This window comes from Zingiber officinale, chromosome 4A (assembly GCF_018446385.1).
Source record: "Zingiber officinale cultivar Zhangliang chromosome 4A, Zo_v1.1, whole genome shotgun sequence".
Lineage (NCBI taxonomy): Eukaryota > Viridiplantae > Streptophyta > Magnoliopsida > Zingiberales > Zingiberaceae > Zingiber > Zingiber officinale.
Window position 1 is genome coordinate 132,793,672 of NC_055992.1, and position 22,453 is coordinate 132,816,124.

General features: G+C 35.6%; 2 protein-coding genes across 3 annotated transcripts; both read left to right on the forward strand.

The window, feature by feature from the left end:
- The first annotated feature begins 4,195 nt into the window (after positions 1-4,195).
- On the forward strand, positions 4,196-9,056 carry LOC121971307 (protein O-glucosyltransferase 1-like). Of its 2 annotated transcripts, none has more exons than XM_042522501.1 (6): positions 4,196-4,509; positions 4,589-5,190; positions 7,499-7,688; positions 7,768-7,832; positions 7,905-8,115; positions 8,520-9,056. In XM_042522501.1, exons 1-6 carry the CDS (start codon positions 4,231-4,233, stop codon positions 8,787-8,789), a joined length of 1,617 nt encoding a protein of 538 aa, XP_042378435.1. In that variant the 5' UTR covers positions 4,196-4,230; the 3' UTR covers positions 8,790-9,056. The 2 variants fall into 2 exon arrangements, with proteins under 2 accessions (XP_042378435.1, XP_042378436.1); XM_042522502.1 differs by having other exon boundaries at positions 8,195-8,663.
- A 10,231-nt stretch (positions 9,057-19,287) lies between these two features.
- On the forward strand, positions 19,288-21,069 carry LOC121971308 (hexose carrier protein HEX6-like). The gene is made up of 3 exons (XM_042522504.1): positions 19,288-19,453; positions 19,546-19,862; positions 19,945-21,069. Exons 1-3 carry the CDS (start codon positions 19,321-19,323, stop codon positions 20,998-21,000), a joined length of 1,506 nt encoding a protein of 501 aa, XP_042378438.1. The 5' UTR covers positions 19,288-19,320; the 3' UTR covers positions 21,001-21,069.
- The last annotated feature ends 1,384 nt before the right edge of the window (positions 21,070-22,453 follow it).

Genomic DNA, 22,453 nt, shown 5'->3' on the forward strand with positions numbered 1-22,453 from the left:
AGTTTGCTTAATGTTCACTTTTGAGCTCGTTAAATGTTTTAATCCAATAAAACTATGCACTATTCAGTTTGTCAAGTTTAGAATGCATGTAGGTTCATGTTAGAATGTTTTTCATGTATTTAAAATTCATATCTGTGAGTTGTGGCACGTTTTAGTGCCGGAAAGTCCTGAAATCAGAAACTCTGATTTCATATCAGAGTTGGATCGGTCTGCCGACCGATCCGTTACAGTATCAGGATCCAGGATCGGTCAGCCGACCGATCCAGAGGCATACAGTATACTACTGTATGCTATCTGATCGGTCGTCCGATCGATCCAGCACCGAACAGAGAGTTCGGGACGAAATCTGCAGTCGCTGATCGGTCGGCCGACCGATCAGTGAGCAGCTGGATCGGTCGACAGACCGACCCAGAGGCGAACAGAAACATAAGAAGTGCACTGATCGGTCTACCGACCGATCAGGGTGCTTCTGGATCGGTCGGTAGACCGATCCAGTTGTGAACAGAACGCAGCAGAAGCACGGAGGCTCACTGATCGGTCTCCCGACCGATCCAGAGGGTGCCTCCGTGCCAGTATCAGCTGGAACGATCTGTGAATCGTTCCGAAGGCTCAATCGACTTACGGATCGGTTGAAATGTCTGATTACAGCTAGCAGGACCTTCAAGAGGCATAGATTGTCTCTCCTAGTATGTGTACAACACTTAGGTACTCTTAGAATGTCAAGTTGAGACTTTACAGTAATTAGTTTAGCAAATTTCAAATTTGCTCAGTTTTCCGCACAGCATTTTCAGTAGTTAATGTAGCGATCTGGCTCACAGCCTAGTACCCAGGAGTTGGGTCGTTACAGTCGTGACCACCACAAGGAAGAAATCTCTTCTTCTTCTTGATCCCTCTTCTCCGCTCGTGGCTAGTAACTTCTAAAAGAGAGGCTTGTACTCAAAGAGTTGTCTTGAGGAGCTCAGCGTGGATACGAATATATGCGAGGTTCGACAACGTCGCTTACGATTGATGTCTTTCTTGTTACAGATTATCTGTAAGGTACACCTAGCATAAATTTACTCTCCTTAAAAAAATTTAATGATGTGATCATATTTGACATGTTGTATCCTTGTATGCGCGTGGCGTGCATTATAATAAATTAGATTTATTTACATTTAGTCTTTCGCTGTTCATGTTTACGAAACGTGTTTTATCACATACAACATCAGACATATCCCAATAGTAGTATCAGAGTATGATCGTGCTTCGACATGACCATAAAATTATTTTATGGTTTGTAATTAATTTTATAATTTTTCTAGAATTATTAAGATTTTTCTATTTTTGGAAAGTTTTTAAATTATTAGGGAATTCCATTTTTAGAAATTTTCTAATATAATTTTAGAAAATTAAATTAGAAATATTATGTTAATTTAGAAATTATCATTTCGATTTTAACTTCCCTTTGTGTTGCATGTTTCTGTTGTTAAATGTAGATGCCCCTCCTTTAATTCTTTAAGATGAGCATGATTAAGAAATGAATAGAGCTAAGTTCCTTAAGTAAATGCTTTGTACAAGTACTATTCATGTATGATTGCAAAATATGTTATGGGTAGATCATGTTTATTAATTAGGGATGTAGGATGGATATGTGCATGTGTGGTGACAGTATAATATCAGTGCCTTGGGATGAGCTCCGGGGAGGACCCTTTCAAACTTGACTGATAATGTAATTTATGTTAACTTCGGCTATATAACTGCATGTTCTCCTAGAAGGTACATCTAGGGTCATAATTATGGACTGATTAACTGGCTCAAATGGTGGTTACCACATGTGTGACATATCCACCCTTACTATGTGTGAAGGTTTTCCTACATAGTATGCTTTCTGGAATTTCATATCTTAGATATGTTTTCCCTCTATATTGCATTTAAGTTTATGTTCCATGCTCATTAGCTATTGTTCCTATTTCATATGGTTGCTATATCTTTCATATTGGAATGTCCTTGTTGGGTTCGTAAACTCATGATGCTTATATTACAGGTGAGGGAGACACCTCCTAGGATACAATGGAGGGCATGCAGATGGAGTAGACAAGGAGACAAGTTGGATGCATGACACACTGTCTGGGTACCTTTAGGAGTTCTATGAAGGCTTTTGTTACTTCTAAATCTTTTCTTTATTGTCCGAGAAGATGTCTTTTCTTTTATTATACTCTTTAGATCGTGACGCTACCGTGTGCATTGAGTATGGTGGTTCATGGGATGAGGTTTCTAGCATGGTTCTTTAACAACAATGGTTTAGAGGTATGTCTTTTGTTTGAACATTGGCCTATAAATGATTGGTAAATGTTGCTTAAGTTTTGTTACGGAATTTTAAGTATATGAGGAAAGTCTAGGGTTGTTTCATAAAATATCATTGATGAGATGTTTTCTAAATATAATTTGAGCATGTCTATACTGAGAGGATGCAATTTTGATAGAGGAAGTAATATGCATGATAAATTTAATGATCTAAATTCATTCATTTTAAAAGGAGAATCATGTGCATTTTATATATTATTTTGTCCATCAACTTCAACTCATTGAGAGAAATTTATTATGGAGTGATAATAATATTTTTTTATTTTATTAATTATATTATATTATTGTTATGCCTATAAATACTAGCTCCATAGTTAAAATTATTTTGACTATAAATACTTTATAATTTTAAGCTTGTTAAAGTAATTTTAGATTAAATTATTATGTTGTGCTATAATAAAGGTATTTTCATACTATGAGATACCTTTGCTGAAAAAAAAATGCCAATTTATTAAAAATGAATTCAAATCCATCCTGGAAGTGATTTTTAAAATCTAAACTTTCGTCTTTGACGGCTCAATTTCGAGCAAAACAAAAAACATAAGCTTTCTTACCAAATAAGTAATCAGGTGTAAGTAACATTAAATTTAAATAATTAATCATGCTCTAAAAAAAATTTTCATTGATAATTAAGATAAATTAATAAAATACACATAAAAATTCATCATAATAGTAGTATTCTTATATCCACTATTTATTAAGAAGACCGTAACTAAATCAAAGTTAAACTTTAGATCTTAATTTATTAGAAATTGATCTAACCATAACCCTTTACCTCCTGAGAAAAACAATAAACTTTCACGAAAATACAAGCGGAATAACTACTTTGCACGAGAGGGATGTAATCCGGCAAAAGCAAAATAATAAGTCGTTACTTTGTGTGAGAGAGAAAGAGAGTCAGTACATGAATAGAGCCTAGTGCCCCCAGACACCCACCAGTGACACTATTATGAAAATCTAGGATCAATTGGGTTTGTTATTGTTCTGTTACATTATATTTTTTAGATTTATTTTAACCATCGATAAAAAAAAAATTATAAGGATGAATCAGTCATCTTTAAAATTAATTAATTTAAAAATTAATTTTTTTATTAAAAAGGCCCATTGAAAAATTGAGGAGCATGAAAAGTTTTTTAATTTTTTTTTTAAACCAGCTGTTCAATTCTAATGATCCGATTAATCTAGAATTGAACGATTCAATCCCCTACAAACTAGTCATCAGATAAATTCAGGAAACTCAAATAGATTATCACTAAAATTTGAAAAATACAAATAGATCATGATGAATGGCTCAACATCACAAGTAATTCGAGCACCCCGACCGTTTAATATACCTATAAAAAATCAAACCATCGTATTATATGGGTATACCACCCCATCGTTTATCATTGCCCCAAGTTTGGTGGACAAATAATAAATTAAATTAATTAGTTTGGAGCAAATGAAATTGATTTAGAATAAGATGATGGCACATTATAACTAAAGATATTAAATTTAAAGTGAGAACAAATCACTAAATTATTAGCTAAAAAATTACATTATTCCTAAATGTTGAGTATAAATAAATGAATTATAAAGAATATTTTATCCTAATTCAATAGTTCTTTATACAGGGATAATCTGACACTGAACGAAATGATCTATCGGAATAAACATCCATACAATTTTTTTTTTTTAAAAAAAAAAACATATTAGCCGTTAGAGATGGTGGAATGATAATAATTTGAAATTATAGGAAAATTCTGATTATTTTGAAAATTCAGGTAGTATTTAATGTAATAATTGGGGTGAAATGCAATTATCCCTGGCATAACTTTGATGCACACTGCCCAAGGATTTTCTCGAACACGTCCGTCAAATGCGGGTCACGTGGCACAAGGAGCGCGGATGAACCTTCGACTTCTCGAAGAAGAAGAAGGGCTTCATCTCCAGATTCGGAGAGAGAGAGAGGGCGAGGGAGAGAGAGAGAGAGAGAGAGAGAGGGCGAGGGCGAGGCGAGGGAGGGAGGGAGGGAGGGAGAGAGCGGCCATGGCTCCGCAGCTTCGGCTTAGCTCTTCGGCCGCCCGTCGAGGCCGTCTCCACATCTCCGCCCTCCCGTTCTCTTCCCGCTTAATCTTCCTCGCGCTCTGCTCCATCGTCCTTCTCCTCCTCATCCTCCTCCACATGGTACGCTCCTGACTCTCCCTCCTCGTTTCTCATTCGCTTCGGTTCGACAGGCGTTCTCACAAGCACTAACCCTGCGCAGGCAGCGGAAGACATGGCGTCGAACACCAAGACCGTGGCCGGCCACAACCTCGATCCCACGCCGTGGCACCCTTTCCCCCAGATCAAGGAGCGCCTACGCCCCCTCACCGTCCTCCGCTGCGTCGTTCTCTCCTGCCCTAGCTCCCCGCCGATCCTCCCTGCGCCGAGGCCGAACCCGAATTCTCCACCCCCGCGGTCGTGCCCTAACTTCTTCCGGGCGATCCACCGCGACCTGGACCCGTGGCGGTCGACCCGCATCTCGGCCGCGCTGGTGGCCGAGGCCGGGAAGCGCGCGGCGATGAGGGTGGTGATCTTGGAGGGGAGACGCTTATTCGTGGATCTCTACTACGCGTGCGTGCAGAGCAGGGCCTTGGTCACCATTTGGGGCCTGCTGCAGCTCCTGCGGAGGTACCCGGGAATGGTGCCCGATGTCGACCTCATGTTCGATTGCATGGACCGGCCGACCCTCCACCGGTTCGAATTCCGTCCCAGCAATGGGAGCCCTAATGCTAGCAGTTTACCCATTCCACCACCGCTCTTCCGCTACTGTACCACAGAAGATCATTTTGACATCCCATTCCCGGATTGGTCCTTCTGGAGCTGGTAAGATATTTGCATTCTCCAATTCACTGCTTCATTTCAATTCAGAAACAAATATACGATTGATTAATTAGAACTGCTCGATGTTGAATCACCATTAGAAAGATCGATATTATCAGTGTTCAAATATAAATTCTGAAGTATTTTTGACGGGTTCTTCTTATCATATGACACATTGGTTGTCAATTGTTTTACCAAACCTGGATCTTTCAATTAGAAACCATGTGTTTATTAGTAAATTTGGAAGTATTTTTGAAGGGTTCTCCTTATCGTATGACACATTGGTTGTCAATTGTTTTGCTGAACTCTTTCAATTAGAAACCATGTGTTTATTAGAGTCTATAAATAATGCTCTTGATCCTGAGAGAAAATAACCGAAAGCATGAAAAGAAGAGTATATTAAACATTATCCTTCCAAACACAAAAGGATTGGGCTATCAACTTTAAGTGTGCTAACTTGAGTCCGGAGAGAAATTTTGTTTACATTAGTGAGTTGAGATTGGAGATTAAGCATAGTATTGATTATTCTGACAGATCCTCCTCATTTCTGATGATAGTCTCTTTCCATTGAACTAGATGATATCCTTGAAACTAATTATTAGTAATAAGTATTAGCAACAAATATACTTTTTTCTTATAGTCCAAGTGTCTGGGCTTTGCCCGACTAATCTTAGAGGTTGACGGTCTTTTCTCCTGATTCGCCTACCGAATAAATCTGGACAATTTCTGTACACTTAGAGACTAATCTCCAAATATATTTAGCTATTAATCCTAGGATGTCAAGATAAAATATATTTAGAAAAAGTGAGAGAATGGTTGACATGCACTAATGTAAGAACATGTCCTATCTTTTTACTAGTCAAACGAGGCGGGCTGACCCACCAAAAGCTCATCATATGGCTGGGCCGGCCGGCCCGCCATTCTGATGGGTTGACAAATTCCCAACCCAACCCAAGATGGGTTGCGAGTTAGGTGAGCTAACTCACGAGCCCATCATATATATATATATATATATATATATATATATATATATATATATATACCCAAGATGGGTTGCGAGTTAGGTGAGCTAACTCACGAGCCCATCATATATATATATATATATATTGAACTTTTAAATTTGAATTGTGGATTAAGCGGATCAAGCCCATAACTACTTTAATTTTAAATTTTAGAGTATTAGAGTAGTCACGAAGCTCTTGTCAATGCTAAGTCCTGGTGCACTTTAGTTTTAAATTTTAGAATAAAAAAATATATCAATCCACCAGCACCAAGGGCCAGCCCGAGCCCACCACGGGCCGACCCACGCGGGTCGCGGGCCTAGGCGGGTCGGCCCGTCTTGACCCACCTTAAAATGAGTTGATAAAAATTCAATCCAATCTGCTTAAATTATTTGGCAAGGCGGACCCAACTCAAATTGATGACTCTACTCATGTTCTATGTTGCCTTGGTTAATTAATAACCTTTTGAAAGCTCTTAGGATTAAATTTGTTCTGGTGAAACTTCATTAAATGTGCTCGTGGTCAGTGCAAATGCAATGCAATATGCTTGAAGTAAGTTTTCTAAAAGGTAGCCTCATAAGCAGGAAACTTGAAAGAATTACTCGGTATAACTAAGTCATCTTAGGTCGTAGCCAAACTCATTAATTTGAACTGACTTTGCCTTTGATCATTCAATCAAATTTTCAAAACAAATGTGTTTCTCAATTGTTGTGCTAGCCTTCTCTTAGCCAAACTCATTGATTTGAACTCACTTTGTCTTTGTTCATTGAATCAATCAAGTTTTTGGAATAAATGGGTTCCTCAATCCTTTTCTTTCATTCCTTATGCCTAATTAAGAAATCAGAAACATTCTAGCTTTTTCTCTGGGATCGAATGAGTTTCAAGTTGAATCTGTATATATACAAACACAATAACAATGCACATTTCCTATCACTTATTCTGCAGATAGAAGGCGTTATTCTCTAATACATTTGTTTGTACTCTTTTGTTTAATTCCTCCAAATATGTTTATGATGTTTGTAGAATATTTTCGCTTGTCATTTCAATAAGACTCGGCAATAACCTTGTGAATTCATCTTAATTGCAACAAATTATGTCAAAAATTTCATGTTCATCGTAATCAATTTGCTAAATGAATGAGATCATTACTTCTGAATTATGTAGAAAGCCAACGTTATCAAAATTTTGGTATAGAAAGACTGTTCTGAAAAAGAAAATTGGTAAGAAATGTTTCAAGCTCAGCTTTGTTTTGGATTGCCAAGAGAAAACATTTCATGCTTATTATATTCAAGCATGCAATGTTATGGCAGGCCTGAGATCAACATCAGATCATGGAATGAAGAATTCCAAAGCATCAAGCGTGGTTCGCAAAATGTGAAGTGGAATAAAAAGGACAAAACTGCATACTGGAAAGGCAACCCTTTTGTCGACTCACCCATACGAGAGGCACTTCTGAGTTGCAATGACTCCAATAAATGGGGAGCTCAAATCATGCTTCAAGTATCAAATTTTAACCTTCACTTAATTGAAGCATTATTAAACTTGTTCTGTAAATTCATGCACTTATTTTGAAATGCAGGACTGGGTGGAAGAATCCAAATCTGGGTTTCAGAAATCTAGTCTCTCAAGCCAATGCAATTACCGGTACAATAGCTTCGATGTGTCATTAAGATATAACAACTATATTTGGCATATGATTTTACTTTTTAATTTCAGATATAAGATATATGCAGAGGGTTTTGCATGGTCGGTGAGTTTGAAGTACATCCTAGCATGTGGATCCATTGTACTGTTCATCGATCCACAGTATGAAGACTTCTTTACCCGTGGTCTTGTTCCAAAAGAAAATTTCTGGCCCGTCAGTCCCACCGAGCTTTGTCAGTCAATAAAGCTTGCTGTCGATTGGGGGAATTCGAATCCCTCTGAGGTATTGTTGTCTACTTCTCCAGTGATTCTTTGTTGTCCTTATGATCCTCTCCCGTAATTCTTTCTTTCATTGGCTTCAGGTGCAATAGCATAAATTCCTTCTGTTACTCAATTTAGATGAATATTTCCAATTAGAGCAATTTCCACATAAATCAATAAAAAATTATAATTTTATGGGTTACGCAATTTAAGGAAGGTGGATGTTTTCGATTTTAAGTCGAGAATGAGAATACTAGAGTTTACTTTAGTTGATGCGATAGGAAGGGGAAAAGAGTCAAGGAGGGAGAATCAAATGGAACAATAAGTGTTCAATAAATTCTCTTCCAGTAAGTTTTAGGGAATGAAACAAGAACGTAATTGATAGTAGCAATGAGGAAGATAATTGTGCATCGGTTTGATGAACAGGCAGAGGCCATAGGAAAGAAGGGGCAGTCATTCATGGAGGAGTTGGAGATGGATCGAGTCTATGATTATATGTATCACCTTCTCGTTGAGTACTCTAAATTGCAAGACTTCAAACCCGTTCCTCCTCCGTCAGCTCAAGAGGTGTGTGCGGACTCAATCCTTTGCCTTACAGACGAGAAGCAGAGGCAGTTCCTAGAAACAAGTTATGCATCACCTTCAACTTCTATGCCGTGCACTCTTCCTCCACCTGGTAACAACCATCAAACTTGATATGAAGAATTCTCTAACTTCACATGTACACGAGAAAGTTCCATATTAGGATTTCCGAATTCATTCAACGGCCAGAGAATTCAATTAGTTGCTTTGATTATTTTCATTTCTTTAAATATTCATCTCAACCTACATATTGTAGGTTGTGTTTGTCTCATCCTTTGTAAACCATACTACCCTCTCTTCAACATGGAACAATTTTCATGGGAGAACTCATAAATTGTATTAGTAAAAGAAGAAAAATGAATAAATGACTATTTTGTGCCATGTGGAGATTTCATGTGTGTTTGTTTCTAAGGTCATTTGTCGTATATTACATTTTCAATGAACAAAAAAGGAGATTTTCCAGCTCATAGATGTACTTTTAGCGAAATTGAGCTTTGACGGAATTGTAAAATTACTGCCTTGTAACTTTGTGGTTACAGGTTTGAGTCCTAAAAATAATCTCTGATAATGTAGGGTAAGATTATTATAAGTTTCGTGTACTGAAATGTCCCTTTAGATGTAATTTTAATACAATGATCTCAATTTCCCCTTGCATAAATTTCATTTATCTTTTCCCTTATTTTGTCATCTTAGCTTGATGATCCGTAAAAGTAAATCATGTGGTAAAAAGTAATTAGTTCGCCTCTAACGTCTCCAATTCGTCCCTAGGTTAACATGGAGGAGGTAAATCACGGGTGGTTACTAATCATTAGTATAGGTGGTCAAGACATGGAGAAAGGTATGCTTGGATGTGTCGAGTTTCAATCCCAATATCTTATATGACAATTTTCTATCTTAACGACCGCACCATCTCTAGAGGACAAAAAACAAAAAAAAAATAATAATAAGAGGAAACCAAGGTGTTATGTAAGTTAATCATTAATCATCCTAATTTGTTGTTGACGATCATGCAGACGTAGTGTTGTAATTGAACAAAATGTTTGTGAACAACCTCGATGTTGGGTTCAATAAAATTATTTATGTTCATTCCATTATAAAATATTATATAAAATAAATAAGTTTGAGCACGAGTAAACTTAGTTTATTAGTGCTCTTGAACAATATTCCTAAATAATCTTCATAATAATATCTGTACATGATTTATGGATAAATTTATTTATTAATTTATATAAAATTTAATTATTAAAAATAATAGATTTTGTAGATTTTTTATGTTCTTTCTAAATTTAGTATCCATACTATGTTAAAAACAAAAAATTTAAAATTTAAAATAAAAAAATAGTATAAATTTTATGAATCGATAACAAATTAATTTAAATTATAAGAATAATAGTATTGATAGTTGGGTTTAATTAAAAAATTGAATAATATTAATGAAAAAAATTTGAGATAGGGCGGTATATGAATTAACACATATCATAGGATGCTAGAGTGTGATCTATTAATTTGGGAAAAAATTTATCTCACTCTTTAGTCATTTGGCAATCGGTTATGATGTAGGCCTAACCTAAGTTGAAGTCTAATATGAACATTTAAATTTCAAACGGGCATAATTTTTGACTTGGGATTCAAAATCAGGTTTTGTCTGTCGTTGCGCGTGCAGAATTCGAAAACCTACATTTGTTACCGGTGTAACTGTAACCGTCAATTTTCAATCCCAAATTCTGACGTTTAAACCCCTTTTAGGGTTTTTTTTGTTATTTTTAGTAATTTTTATCTTTTGTGTATTTAGGGTAATTTTCATATTTCTGGTATTTTTTTAAAAAAGATTTATCTTGATCTTCATCTTGATTTAAGTTAATATCATTAAGTTAATTACTTTTCTTTTCATATAAAAATCCATTTCTTTTCTGGAATTAAGATGTGTTAATTATAATTGTTGTAATTTCTTTCCTTATTTGAGTCTTTGGTTGTGGTCTATATAAGAGTCATGTTTAGATGTTGAGAGATTAACTCCTCAAGTTTTATCTCTTTTCGTATAATCTAATGATGGACTACGAAGGATACTTACAGAGAGAGTATAATTATCCTCTTATTATATTAAAGTGATGCATCAATTCTCTTTCCATGCTTTAGATAGATTTCAGTGATAGAACTGATAAAGAGAATAATATAATGAGAGAGCCAATTAAAAAGAATGGAGTTTCCTTATCATTAGTTTCACCCTTTTATATGACCTAAAAGGCTAAACTTGAGGTTGGAAAGGCTTGACTATGCCAACATAGAGGTTATAAGGGAGTTTGGATTAAGATTGTCATGTTAGGGTCATACCTTTCAACAACATCCTCATAACTCACTATGGTAGGAGATTGTCCCATCCTCTCTTGCATCTACTACTATTGTTAATCAAAGGGCTCTCATAGCTGGCTGAGTTGGTAAGTACATGAGATAATGACTGTAGTACTCTGGAGGTCGAAATTAGATAGGAGATTTCATCATTTCTGGGGATCCCCACTTATGCACTTGTCAATTTGGGTTCCTGTTGAATTCTTTCTCAATAGCGTGGGACAATCATGAGGGGGCCGTTAACGTGGCGGTCAAGTGCGAAACTAAAAGAGCTAATCTATCTGAACTAATAGAAAATAATATCTTTCGGGGGTTGACTTCTATGTGATTCTTATATTTTTCATTTATCCTCCTTTACTATATCGTAGAACCTCCGGGCTATAACCTGGGTTGCTCAACAAGTGGCTCCGCCCTTGGTAGGAGTACCACGTTTTACTATTGCTAGTCAAAGTCCCTATAATTTATCCCCTTATAAGAAATGTGGGGGTTAAGATGATAATTTCACTTTTATGCCACAGTTATGGTGGGCACCTCGTTCTAATTCATATAGGTCCTAAACCATATTTGGCATGCCTTGTTAATCCTATTCTTATTAATGCCATACTTATAGCAGATTGAGTCGCCCTACTATCCTTCGACAGATTAGACATCTAGAGGGGCTATCTGAATGCTGTGCTTGGGTGCAGAGTTGAGCCAATCATTTCCATGCCAAGAGGTGCTAAGCCAAAACGCTCTGGCATGCAAAATACTAGGGACGCGCCAAACTGGTGCACTCAAATCACTGAGTCAAGGTGGTGTCGTGCCGCGTTAGTCAGGCAGTTGAACTGATGAAATGGGGTGGGGATGCTCGGGATGTCAAACACTTAAGATGTTCTAGGAATGTTTGAGAGGTCGAACAATTTGGAAGTTGACGTGATTAGATGTCACATACGTCGAGCTTATTGACAGGGCTGTGGACATGAATCCATGTCACATGGACAAGATTCTATGAGCGGAAAGGGATCATTATCTGAGTATCACCTTTGTTTTTGATAATTCATATGTTCGATTTTAAAGGTAGAATATCTTTTTTTCCTGATTCGCTTACCGTCCATCCTATCCATCCTTTAAATTTTTGTTTATAAAACTCCTTGAAGTTCAAAGTTAGGGAGGAATAAGGATATAGGGCATGCTCAATGCACGTCAGTATCTGCCAATCGTAGACTGAGTTTTCAATCGTAGATTGGTTATAAAACTCCTTTGTACACTCGGAACGATGAAGCGGAGATGGAATTATAGGGATGACAACGGGGTGGGGGTGGGTTTGTCATTTTCATCTCCGTCTCGTTCTCATTTTTTCAGGTTTGGAGATTCCCCGAACTCGAACCCACGGGGATCAAATCACATCCCCGTTTCATTTCTAAATTTAATTTATATTATTATTATTATTATTATTATTATTATTATTATTATTTAATAATAATTATTAATGATAATATTAATATTAATATTAATATCAATAATATTATTATTAATAATATTTTCAAAAATTTTAATATTAATATTAACACTATTATTAATATTTTTAAAAAAACATATTATTATTTATTAATATTAATAATAATAATATTCGGGGCGGGTTCGAGAATGGGAATAGTATTGTCATACCCGTCCCGAATCCGCCCCATCCCTGAAAAATCAGGGATTCTTATCTCTATTTCCGATTTTTCCCGTGAGACCTTAAACTCGCGGAAAAAATTGTCATCCCTAGATGATGGAAAGAAATTCTAAGTGGAAAACAAATTATTACATTAAGACAAAGAATGGAGGGAGAAAAAGAAAAAAAAAAATCTAGGAAAAAAAACTACAATTTTTGAAAGCTCGCATCCAAAATTTGGGATTGCTAGCTCGAGATTTGAGAATATTCAAATGACGTTCGTTTTACCCCTCTATTAAAAATAAATTTTTATTTTTATTCTCTCAATCTCACATGCAACTTTCCTCTTTTCTCTATCATCCAATTAAACTTTTCTTCGTTTTTTTTTCCCTTTCCTTTGTATCCATACAATAGCCACTATAGTATTATTTTTTTTAAAATCAGTACTGCAACTTAATTACATGAGGCTAATTTTTTAAAAGTTAGCATTGTAGTGATAGGTTTTTAAATACTAGCATCATGTAGTGTTAGTTTCTAAAAATCAGTACTATGGTGATTCTAATTTTAAAAATTAACAACATCATACTAATTTTTAACAATCAAAACCACAACTTGAATGCCATCACTGTTGTAATGTTGATTTTTTAAAAAATAGTAAAAAAATGTTATATTTGGACTTCAAACCATTACAGAAATCCACAAAATTCACAAAAGTTGAAATAAATCTAATCAAAGCTTTCTAGTACCATCAATAGATTTTGACCAAAATTCATTAATGTCTAATTTAGGAGATTTAAATTTTTAAAAAGTTGACATGTAATCAAAGAGGGTTGTGCCATGAAGATATTTATGGTGTCCATGTTTAATTCTGATATTCCTACGAAAAATTATATGTATGTATGTGCCGAATGTTTACTTTTAGAGACCATAACTTTTGCATCGGATGTAAGTGCTCTTTAATTTGAATCGAAACTCGTTCAGAAATTTACATTTGTTACATCCCAACAAGTATTGTTTAAAGTCTTTTCGGGTCCATCAAGAGGACCAAAATTCCTTAATGGACTTAGAAAATTTCGATTAAATTCATTCTAAGTGTCACAAGTTTTTGAAGTATCTCAGAGTTTATATGTGCTCGAAGATATTAACCTGAAGTCATTAATAACAGTGATCAGAATGTTTTCAAAGTTTATTATTTTAAAGCAATTGACATGCACACATAATCTATCATAGGATGTCAGAACTAGGCAAGGACACCATGAATACCTTCATTAGCACTATCATGTTCCATTACACGTTAACTTTTTAAAAATCCAAATCTCTTAGGTCTAGCAATAAGTTTCCGTTAAAATTCATTGATGTACCTAAGAGAACTCCGATTGGATTCATTCCAACTGTAAATATCTATAGTGCTTCGGAGTCCAAAATTGTCATGCCTTTCTTTTTTAGTTTTTAAAAAAATCAATACTTCTTAACACACCAACATTGTCATGGTGCTGATTTTTATAAATCAATACTGTTGTGATACTGATTTTTAAAAACTAGCACCATAATGGTGAAATCAACACCATAGTTAAGGGTGGCAATTTCTGACCCAACACGAAAACATGACCTGAACCGAACACGAAAAAATCATGTTAGGGTAAGGTCTTATTGGGTTTGGGTCAATCTAATTGATACGACTAATAAACGGGTCAGGTTCGAGTTAACCTGAAATGATTTGATTACAACCTGTGAATTCGTTTATAAATATTTTAGTTGGATTCGGCTTGAATTCTGATTGAGTTCGGGTTAAAATAAGTATTTTTTTATAAAATGGGTCTTTTCAAGTCAGATCCAAATTAAGATGAACATGCTTTTATAAACAGGTCATTTTGGATCGGGTTCGAGTCAAATACAAATAAATGGATTAGGTTTGGGTCAAATAATTTGACCCGAAATATTAATCAAGTCGGGTTTGGATTTTGATGTTCCAACCGGTCAACCTGCCAACCCGAATCCATCAATCTAAACCCAATCCGAATTGTCACTCCTAACCATAGTGGTTGTTGAAATAAAAAGTGATATCGCTCACTTCAGGCAGCACAGTATTACAAGTCCCATGATAAGATATATGTAGATAAATCATGAAAAATATTTTATCCTAATGCAGTGATCTTTTATACGAGGAAGTACCACCGTGATTATTGTATGAATACATAGGAGAGAAATAATTTAATTTAATTTAATTTTAGAGGACATACAAGAAAGGAAATTGTTACATATAAGGAAGAGAAGAAAAAAAAAAGTAGGGTGCATTTAGCTTGCCACATTTTCATTTTCATTTTCTGAAAAACATACGTTTTTTATTTTTTAGAAAATGATTTTTTCATATTTTTCGTTTTCTTAGAAAATACCCTCTCATTTTCTTAAAAATGAACATGGAAAATACAAACTAAACGTATTTTTTATTTTCTCAAAAAATGAAAACAGAAAACAATGTGGAAAATACAAACCAAATGTCTCCTTAGTTTTGCCATAGGTGTAAAATGAAAAAGATGTGTGCTTTTTTAAAATTCTCAAATCTCAGGACGTTTTCTGAGCAATCCCAAACTTTGGGTGTGTCCTTTGAAAAATTACCGAAAAAAATTTAAAAGAAGTGAAGGAAGAAAAAAAACACAACACTCTGCGAGGTGAACGGCTGTGCGAGGCGACCTCATGGGTCATCACACGCGGTAGAGAGAGGTGACCTCGTGCGGGGCTATCAATCGCGGCTGCGCGATGCGACCTTGCAAGACCACTGTTCATGGTCGCTTGGGGTCATCATCCGCAGCCGCGTGAGGGCAGGTTCGATCGCAAGAGAAATTTGGATGCATAGTAGTTGGGAACTTGGGACTTGGGAGGGAGGAAATTATTTTCCGTATTTAGACAGATGAAAAAAAATATGTCTATGAATTCATAAATTCGTATGCCCATTAGGTATTAAAAGTAATTCATTCTTTTCACTAAAATAATAGAAAAACGTTTTCCACGGTTTTTTTTATAATTTTTATTTCCGTGCCCTTCTAGAAGGACTAACTAAACAAGGCCAAAATACACGTGTTTAGTGAGCTTAGAGATTTTGGACCTCTTATGCTGTCAAATTAATACATTGTAATATATTAATAACGTCTAATGGTCAAGAAAATGTATATATTAACTATGTCTAAAATATTGTGTGTGTATATAAAAATTTAAACTGAGTTGGTGAGACAGTTCTATCTCTGCATTTTTACTAAGAAATAAGTAAAATGCAGTATGTTTTATGGAGAAAAACCCTTTTTCATTGGAATAGGAAAAAAGTTTTTTTTAGCTTTATTATCAAAAATAACAATCCATTTATGGATGTATTCCATCCCGAGATTGAATGATTTTTATTAATTTTTTTTAATAATAGATTTTTATGAAATTGATAAATTTTTATTTATTTTCATAGAATTTCATGTAGTTGTGAAAAGAATTTTATGGAGCTCTATATACTTTTTTGTAAGATTTTTATATACATTTATAAATTTCATGAAAACTTGTAGATTTTAGAGGAAGTATTCAATTTTAGAAAAGCGTAGGTGGTCATAGTCTCACATGATATTTATTTTCGAATAAAACCTAAAATACCTAATTAAATTATTTTTTTTAATAAAATAATACATAGCATACTTGTCCATAAAATTTTTTTTCAACTTTTATCTTGTTTTGGCTAAAACAAAGAGAGGATAATGTCTCAAGGGTGAGGAGAAGATTTTTATTTTATTTTTAAAGTTGTACAAGTGTTTTGTAGCAACTCTTATTAGTTAAAATTTATAAACAAGAAATTCTAAAAGAATCTATGAAAATCTATTAATCTAAAATTAATTCAATCAAGAGAAATATCATTTGGTTTGTCGATCCTCCAAAAAAAAAAAGAGCAAAGTTTCATCATTGAGTGAAAAATGGAAAATTCATGTAAAATTGCAATCCCCGCCACGTAATAGCGCACCTACACGTCTCCATTGGCGTTGCTTTTTGATCGGAAGACCTAGAGCTAACCATCGAGACTTTGGGATATTTGGACACATATTTCGGAAAATGTTTTATACATGTTTATTAACGGACCCAATATGATCAAGTTGGTAAGGAGAAAAATATCCTTTCCTATTTGTATAAATTTCTATGATTTATGATTGTGGAATACACCTCTTTAATAAGTTTTTTGTCAAACTTTTTAATAAAGTGTTGAATTACAAATTTGATTAGTAATAAAATTAATAATAGTATTATTATTAATTTGATTAGTAATAATATTATTAAAATAAATAAATATAAATATATAAAATTTATTTAGGAATATTTAAAATTTAAATAAATTTTATAGAATATTTTTAGGGTCTAATTTTATTAAACTTTATTAAATTATCTATTAATTAAGTTGAGAAATAATTTGATTTATTAATATATATTTTATATTAAAACCTACTAATGTCTCAAGTTTCTCTTCCCTACGCATAGCACCGCCATCCAAATCAACTTTGACTTCGATCTGCTCGCAAGTAGCCTACGGAATCATCATCGGTCGCCTCAAATAATTTTTTTTGTTTATTTTCCTCCTTTCCAGAGCACTGCAAGCTTCACCGAATGATACTCCTCATTGTTTCCTATCACGAGCAACCGGAGAAAAATCTCCGCCTGCAGCCTACCGCCGTGAGCCACCGCCAGAGAAAATACTGCAAGCGGCTGTCATTCCGTTTCGGCTGTTCCAATCCATTATTTTGCCTTTTTAACATCGGAGAACAACGTTTCAGAGGATTCTCAGCTTCGTATGAAATGCATGCTTAGAGGTTGATGCAGGCCGCTGAGAGATTGAACAAGGACATGACCTTTAAGATAAAAGAAATAATCAAAATTGAGAAGCGGGAAGAGAAATGACTTATTCGTAAAAAATTAAGACGATTTGAAGTCTATAGAAATTTTAAGGGTGAGGAGAAGACTTTTTATTTTATTTTTAAAGTTATACCAAGTGTTTTGGAGAGTTCTTATTGGTTAAAATTTATATCCAAGAAATTCTAAAAGAATTCATGAAAATCTATTAAAATTTTGGATACCAAAATATTTTCATAGAATTTTAAAAAGAAGTTTAAATATCACATGACTTTTTAAAACTCTATAAAAATCTAATTTAGATACCACTATATTTCTATAAAATTTATAAAACTCTAAATTTAGTCAAAATCTATTTTTATTTTTAAAAATATCCTTCATAACTTTTATGAACATTTATAAATACTAATAACATTAAAGTATGATAGCTATCGATTATAGATTATAGTTGTTATTTTATCTTTAATTGAGTAATATTATAGTAGTTATTCGTCATTATTATAATATAGATAATTTATCTCTGATTAATATTTTATGGTTGAAGTTAAGAGATCCTAGTTGTTATTAATTCATAGTTGTTTCAGCAACTTAGCAAATAAAAAAATATTTTTTTATAATGAATAAAAAAGATATTGGAACAAAATCATTTTGCAGTTTTACCCCTGCATGTTTACCAAGAAATAGTAAATGCAGTATGTTTTATGTGAAAAAATAAATAAAAGTACATCCGTTTTTTATTTATTGGAATGGTCGATTGATTTCAAACACTTACGATAATCTATTTTAAATCTATCATATTAACTTATAATATGATATTTGAAATACCTCCTTATGCTCTATCTTAGAGTAATTTTTTTACAAATTTTTTTTCTTGAAATGGAGTACGTAATTAAAAGATGTTAGACTTCTGAGTTGTTCATCGTGTGCACTTCCTGATTTATGTTGATAGTCGGTGAAAAATTTCATAGGATTAGACCGGCCACCCCAAGAATAATCAATGACTAACTAGATTTATCAATCTTAGAGTAATTTTGATTAAAACTATACCATTTTAGAATTACCTGGATCAAATTTGCACCACCATAGAGTAACTTGTGACCATTTTAATCAAAGTTGTAGTGGTCAAAGTTACTCATGCGCCCTTAGAATAGTGTATCTCTAAGATTCTATGATTTTTTATCAAAACTATTTGAAGATGGTATAATTTTATATATTTTTATCAAATTTATTAAAAAATAATATAATTTTAATTAAAACTGATATGAGATAGTGCAATTTTGATCCAAGTTGTTCTAAGATAGTGGAACTTCCATCAAAGTTGTTTCTTTGAGGATATGAATATTGAGTCATCCTTATGATTTTCCATCAAGTGGTTTGAATCACTTGTCATAATCAAACAAGCTTATATTATAAAATTTATTAATCTATCAAATAAGTTAAATAGTTAGAGATAGACAATATTAAATCAAACTCTTAGTAAAAAATTAAATCAAATCAATCTTAAAAATGATTTGAGTTCATTTTAAGTTTGATTTCACTTGGTTTATTTTTTTTATTTTAATTTAAGCATTTGGGTAAGCGTCTTGCCGTTATTATTGGAATCGTCGATGGATTCGAATCACATGCTGTAATCTAATTGATGACGGAATTGATTCGTATGCGGAATCGGATGGTGAACAATTATTTGTCCCATTTGTTTTAATATTCATTCTCTGCTCCATGGCGAAGCTCCTAATTTTGAAGTTGCACATTATGCTCCATAATACTTCACCACCGTCGTCCACTAACTAAACAATGCAGTCTCCGCCGATGGAGCCCGCCGGAAAAGCTCAAATGCACGGAGGAAGAATCACTCCCTTCCTCCTCCTCACATGCGCCGTCGCGGCCTCCGGCGGCGTCCTCTTCGGCTACGACCTCGGAATCTCTGGTACTCGACGGAAGGAAGAAGTCTTCTCGATTTCCTATATAATGGATTTAATCGAGGAATTAATTTTAATTAACGATTGTTCTAATCGATAGGCGGAGTGACGTCGATGGAGCCGTTCCTGCGGGAGTTCTTCCCGGCGGTGCACGAGAAGCGGTCGCCGGGGGGAAACGACTACTGCAGGTTCGACAGCCAGCTTCTGACGGCCTTCACGTCGTCTCTGTACGTCGCCGGACTCTTCGCCTCCCTGTGCGCGTCGCCGGTTACGCAGGCCCTCGGTCGCCGGGTCTCCATGATCCTCGGCGGCGCCGCCTTCACGGCCGGAGCCGCCCTCGGCGGCCTCGCACGCAACGTTTACATGCTCATCCTTGCCCGCGTCCTGCTTGGCGTCGGCGTCGGATTTACCAATCAGGTTTAAGATTTTTGTTTTAATTGGGATTTTTTTATTAATTAAAGTAAAATAAATAAAAGATCGGTTCGTGATCGGCTTGAAGGCCGTCCCTCTGTACCTCTCCGAGATGGCTCCGCCGCGCCACCGCGGCGCCGTCAACAATGCCTTCGACTTCTTCATCGTGATCGGGATCCTCGCCGCCAACCTCATCAACTACGGGACCCAGAGAATCCGCGCTCACTGGGGCTGGAGAATCTCGCTCAGCTTGGCTATAATTCCGGCCACCGTTCTCGCAGCCGGCTCCGTCTTCCTCCCTGAAACCCCGAACAGCATCCTCCAGCGCTCCACCGCCCCGGCCTCCGTCCAAACCGCCGCCCAAACGCTCCGCGAGATTCGCGGCGCCGACGACGTCCAGGACGAGCTCGACGACATGATAGCCGCGGCCAAGGTTTCCAAAATCGGTTCTTTTGGATCCTTCGCAGCCCTCCTGCGGCCGGAGTACAGGCCGCAACTCGTACTGGTGGTGCTCATCCCGTTCTTCAAGCAGATGACCGGGATCACCGCCATCGCCTTCTACTCCCCGGTCATCTTCCGCACCATCGGCCTCGCCGAGCGCTCCTCTCTGCTTTCCACGGCCATCGTCAGCGCCATCACCGTGGCGTCGGTTCTCGGATCGATGCTGACGGTGGACCGGCTCGGCCGGCGCACTTTGTTTTTCGCCGGCGGTGCCGCGATGCTGGCGTCGCACCTCGTGGTCGGCACCGCGCTGGCGGCGGAGTTCGGGTGCGCCTACGCGGTGCTGGCGGCGACGTGCGTGTTCGTGGCGGGGTTCGGGGCCTCGTGGGGTCCGCTGGGGTGGCTGGTGCCGAGCGAGGTGGTGCCTCTGGAGGTGCGGTCGCCGGGGCAGAGCGTGGTGGCGGCGGTGACGATGTTGATGGCGGCGGTCAACGGGCAGAGCCTGCTCGCCATGCTCTGCCGGCTCAAGTTCGGCGTGTTCTTCTACTTCGCCGGGTGGGTGGTGGCGATGACGGTGTTCGTGGCGGCGATGGTGCCGGAGACGAAGGGGGTTCCGATTGAGAGGATGGATTCAATATGGAAGCAGCATCGGATTTGGAAGCGGTTTGTGATTCGGGGAGATCAAAACAGACCCTTCTTTTAATTAAAACTAAATCAAGGGTGTAAATGAATAATCATACTGAACATTTTCAAGAGTATAAATAAAAACATTGGCAAATTTAAAGGCATCTTCATTTAGATTTGAGATTTGTTTTCTGTATTTGATGCGGTAAAAATCTACCAATTTATTTGAGGTTTGTTTTCTTATGGATACGATAGGACCTGCATAGATTGATGCACATTAAAATTAAAATTAAAGGGTTCATGGGGAGTTATCCGTTGGGGAAGAATAGCTGAACAAATGGAATCGTTGAAATAGCATACCTCTGTAATGCTGAGGGAGAGGAGTTTTTGAAGGAGATGAGATCCTCTGATCTCCTTATCCTGATCCACTTTTGTATCAGGACAAGAGAATTGGTGAGATGTAATGATCTCCACCTATTAACAGGTGAGGATCATTGTCTCCCACCAATATAAAGACTCGACGAGATATTATTTAATTTTTACGGACTAGAAGATCTCATCCTGTTATTAAGGGGTACATTTCTTTCATCTTTATCAAAGGGTGCAAATTAAAAAGGCATCTTCATAAGATTTGTTTTCCTTATTCTTTGTTAGATACGTATTTAGTTAAATTTTATAACAATGATTCCATAAAACAAGTGGTGATTTCTTCTGCAACTTTATATTTTAAAGTGAGATTAACTGTTAATGTTATTTGTACAAAATAAGCCAAAAGGTTGCATGGTTATATACTATTTTTCAAATTTTAATAATGATTCACATAAATAATAATAATTGGCTAAAAATTGATGTTTCCACGGAAATAATATTTCCCAATTTTAAAAAATATTGAAATAATATTTTATCTTTCTCTTCATCTTAAAAAATATGAATAGATTTAAAAATAAAATTATAATATTAAAAAAGTTTTACTTATCAAAATTAATACTATTTATATTAGAATATTTTTTTTCATATTAGTCAAAATTACACTAACTTAATTAAATTTATTTTAATATTATTATAACAATATTATGAAATAATTTCTATGTGGAATAGAAGAATGTTAAATTTCTATATTTTCATCGAAATTATTCTTTTGGATATAACTCACTTGTTATTAAATTAAATAGTTATTAATAACTATTGATTACTTTTTTTTGTGATTGATGATAGCTACAATTAATTGTTAATTTTTTTGGCTCATCCATGCCACCATTAGATTCCATGATATTGATATATTTTTGTATATCAATATTCAAAGGAGAACTAGATGCTCTCCGCACCTTCCAGAGGATAATCAAGAGTATATCTTTTCATAAATATAATGAAAATTTTTATTTATTTTTATTATTATTTAATAGATGGAAGTTGACAAAGTGCGATGATAAAAACTAAGATGGTATCTCATGTAATAAGGGATTAAAATTCATGCAGAGTATCTTATATGTTAAGGTATTGAATTACTTATGATATTTGAATCCTCTGTTATA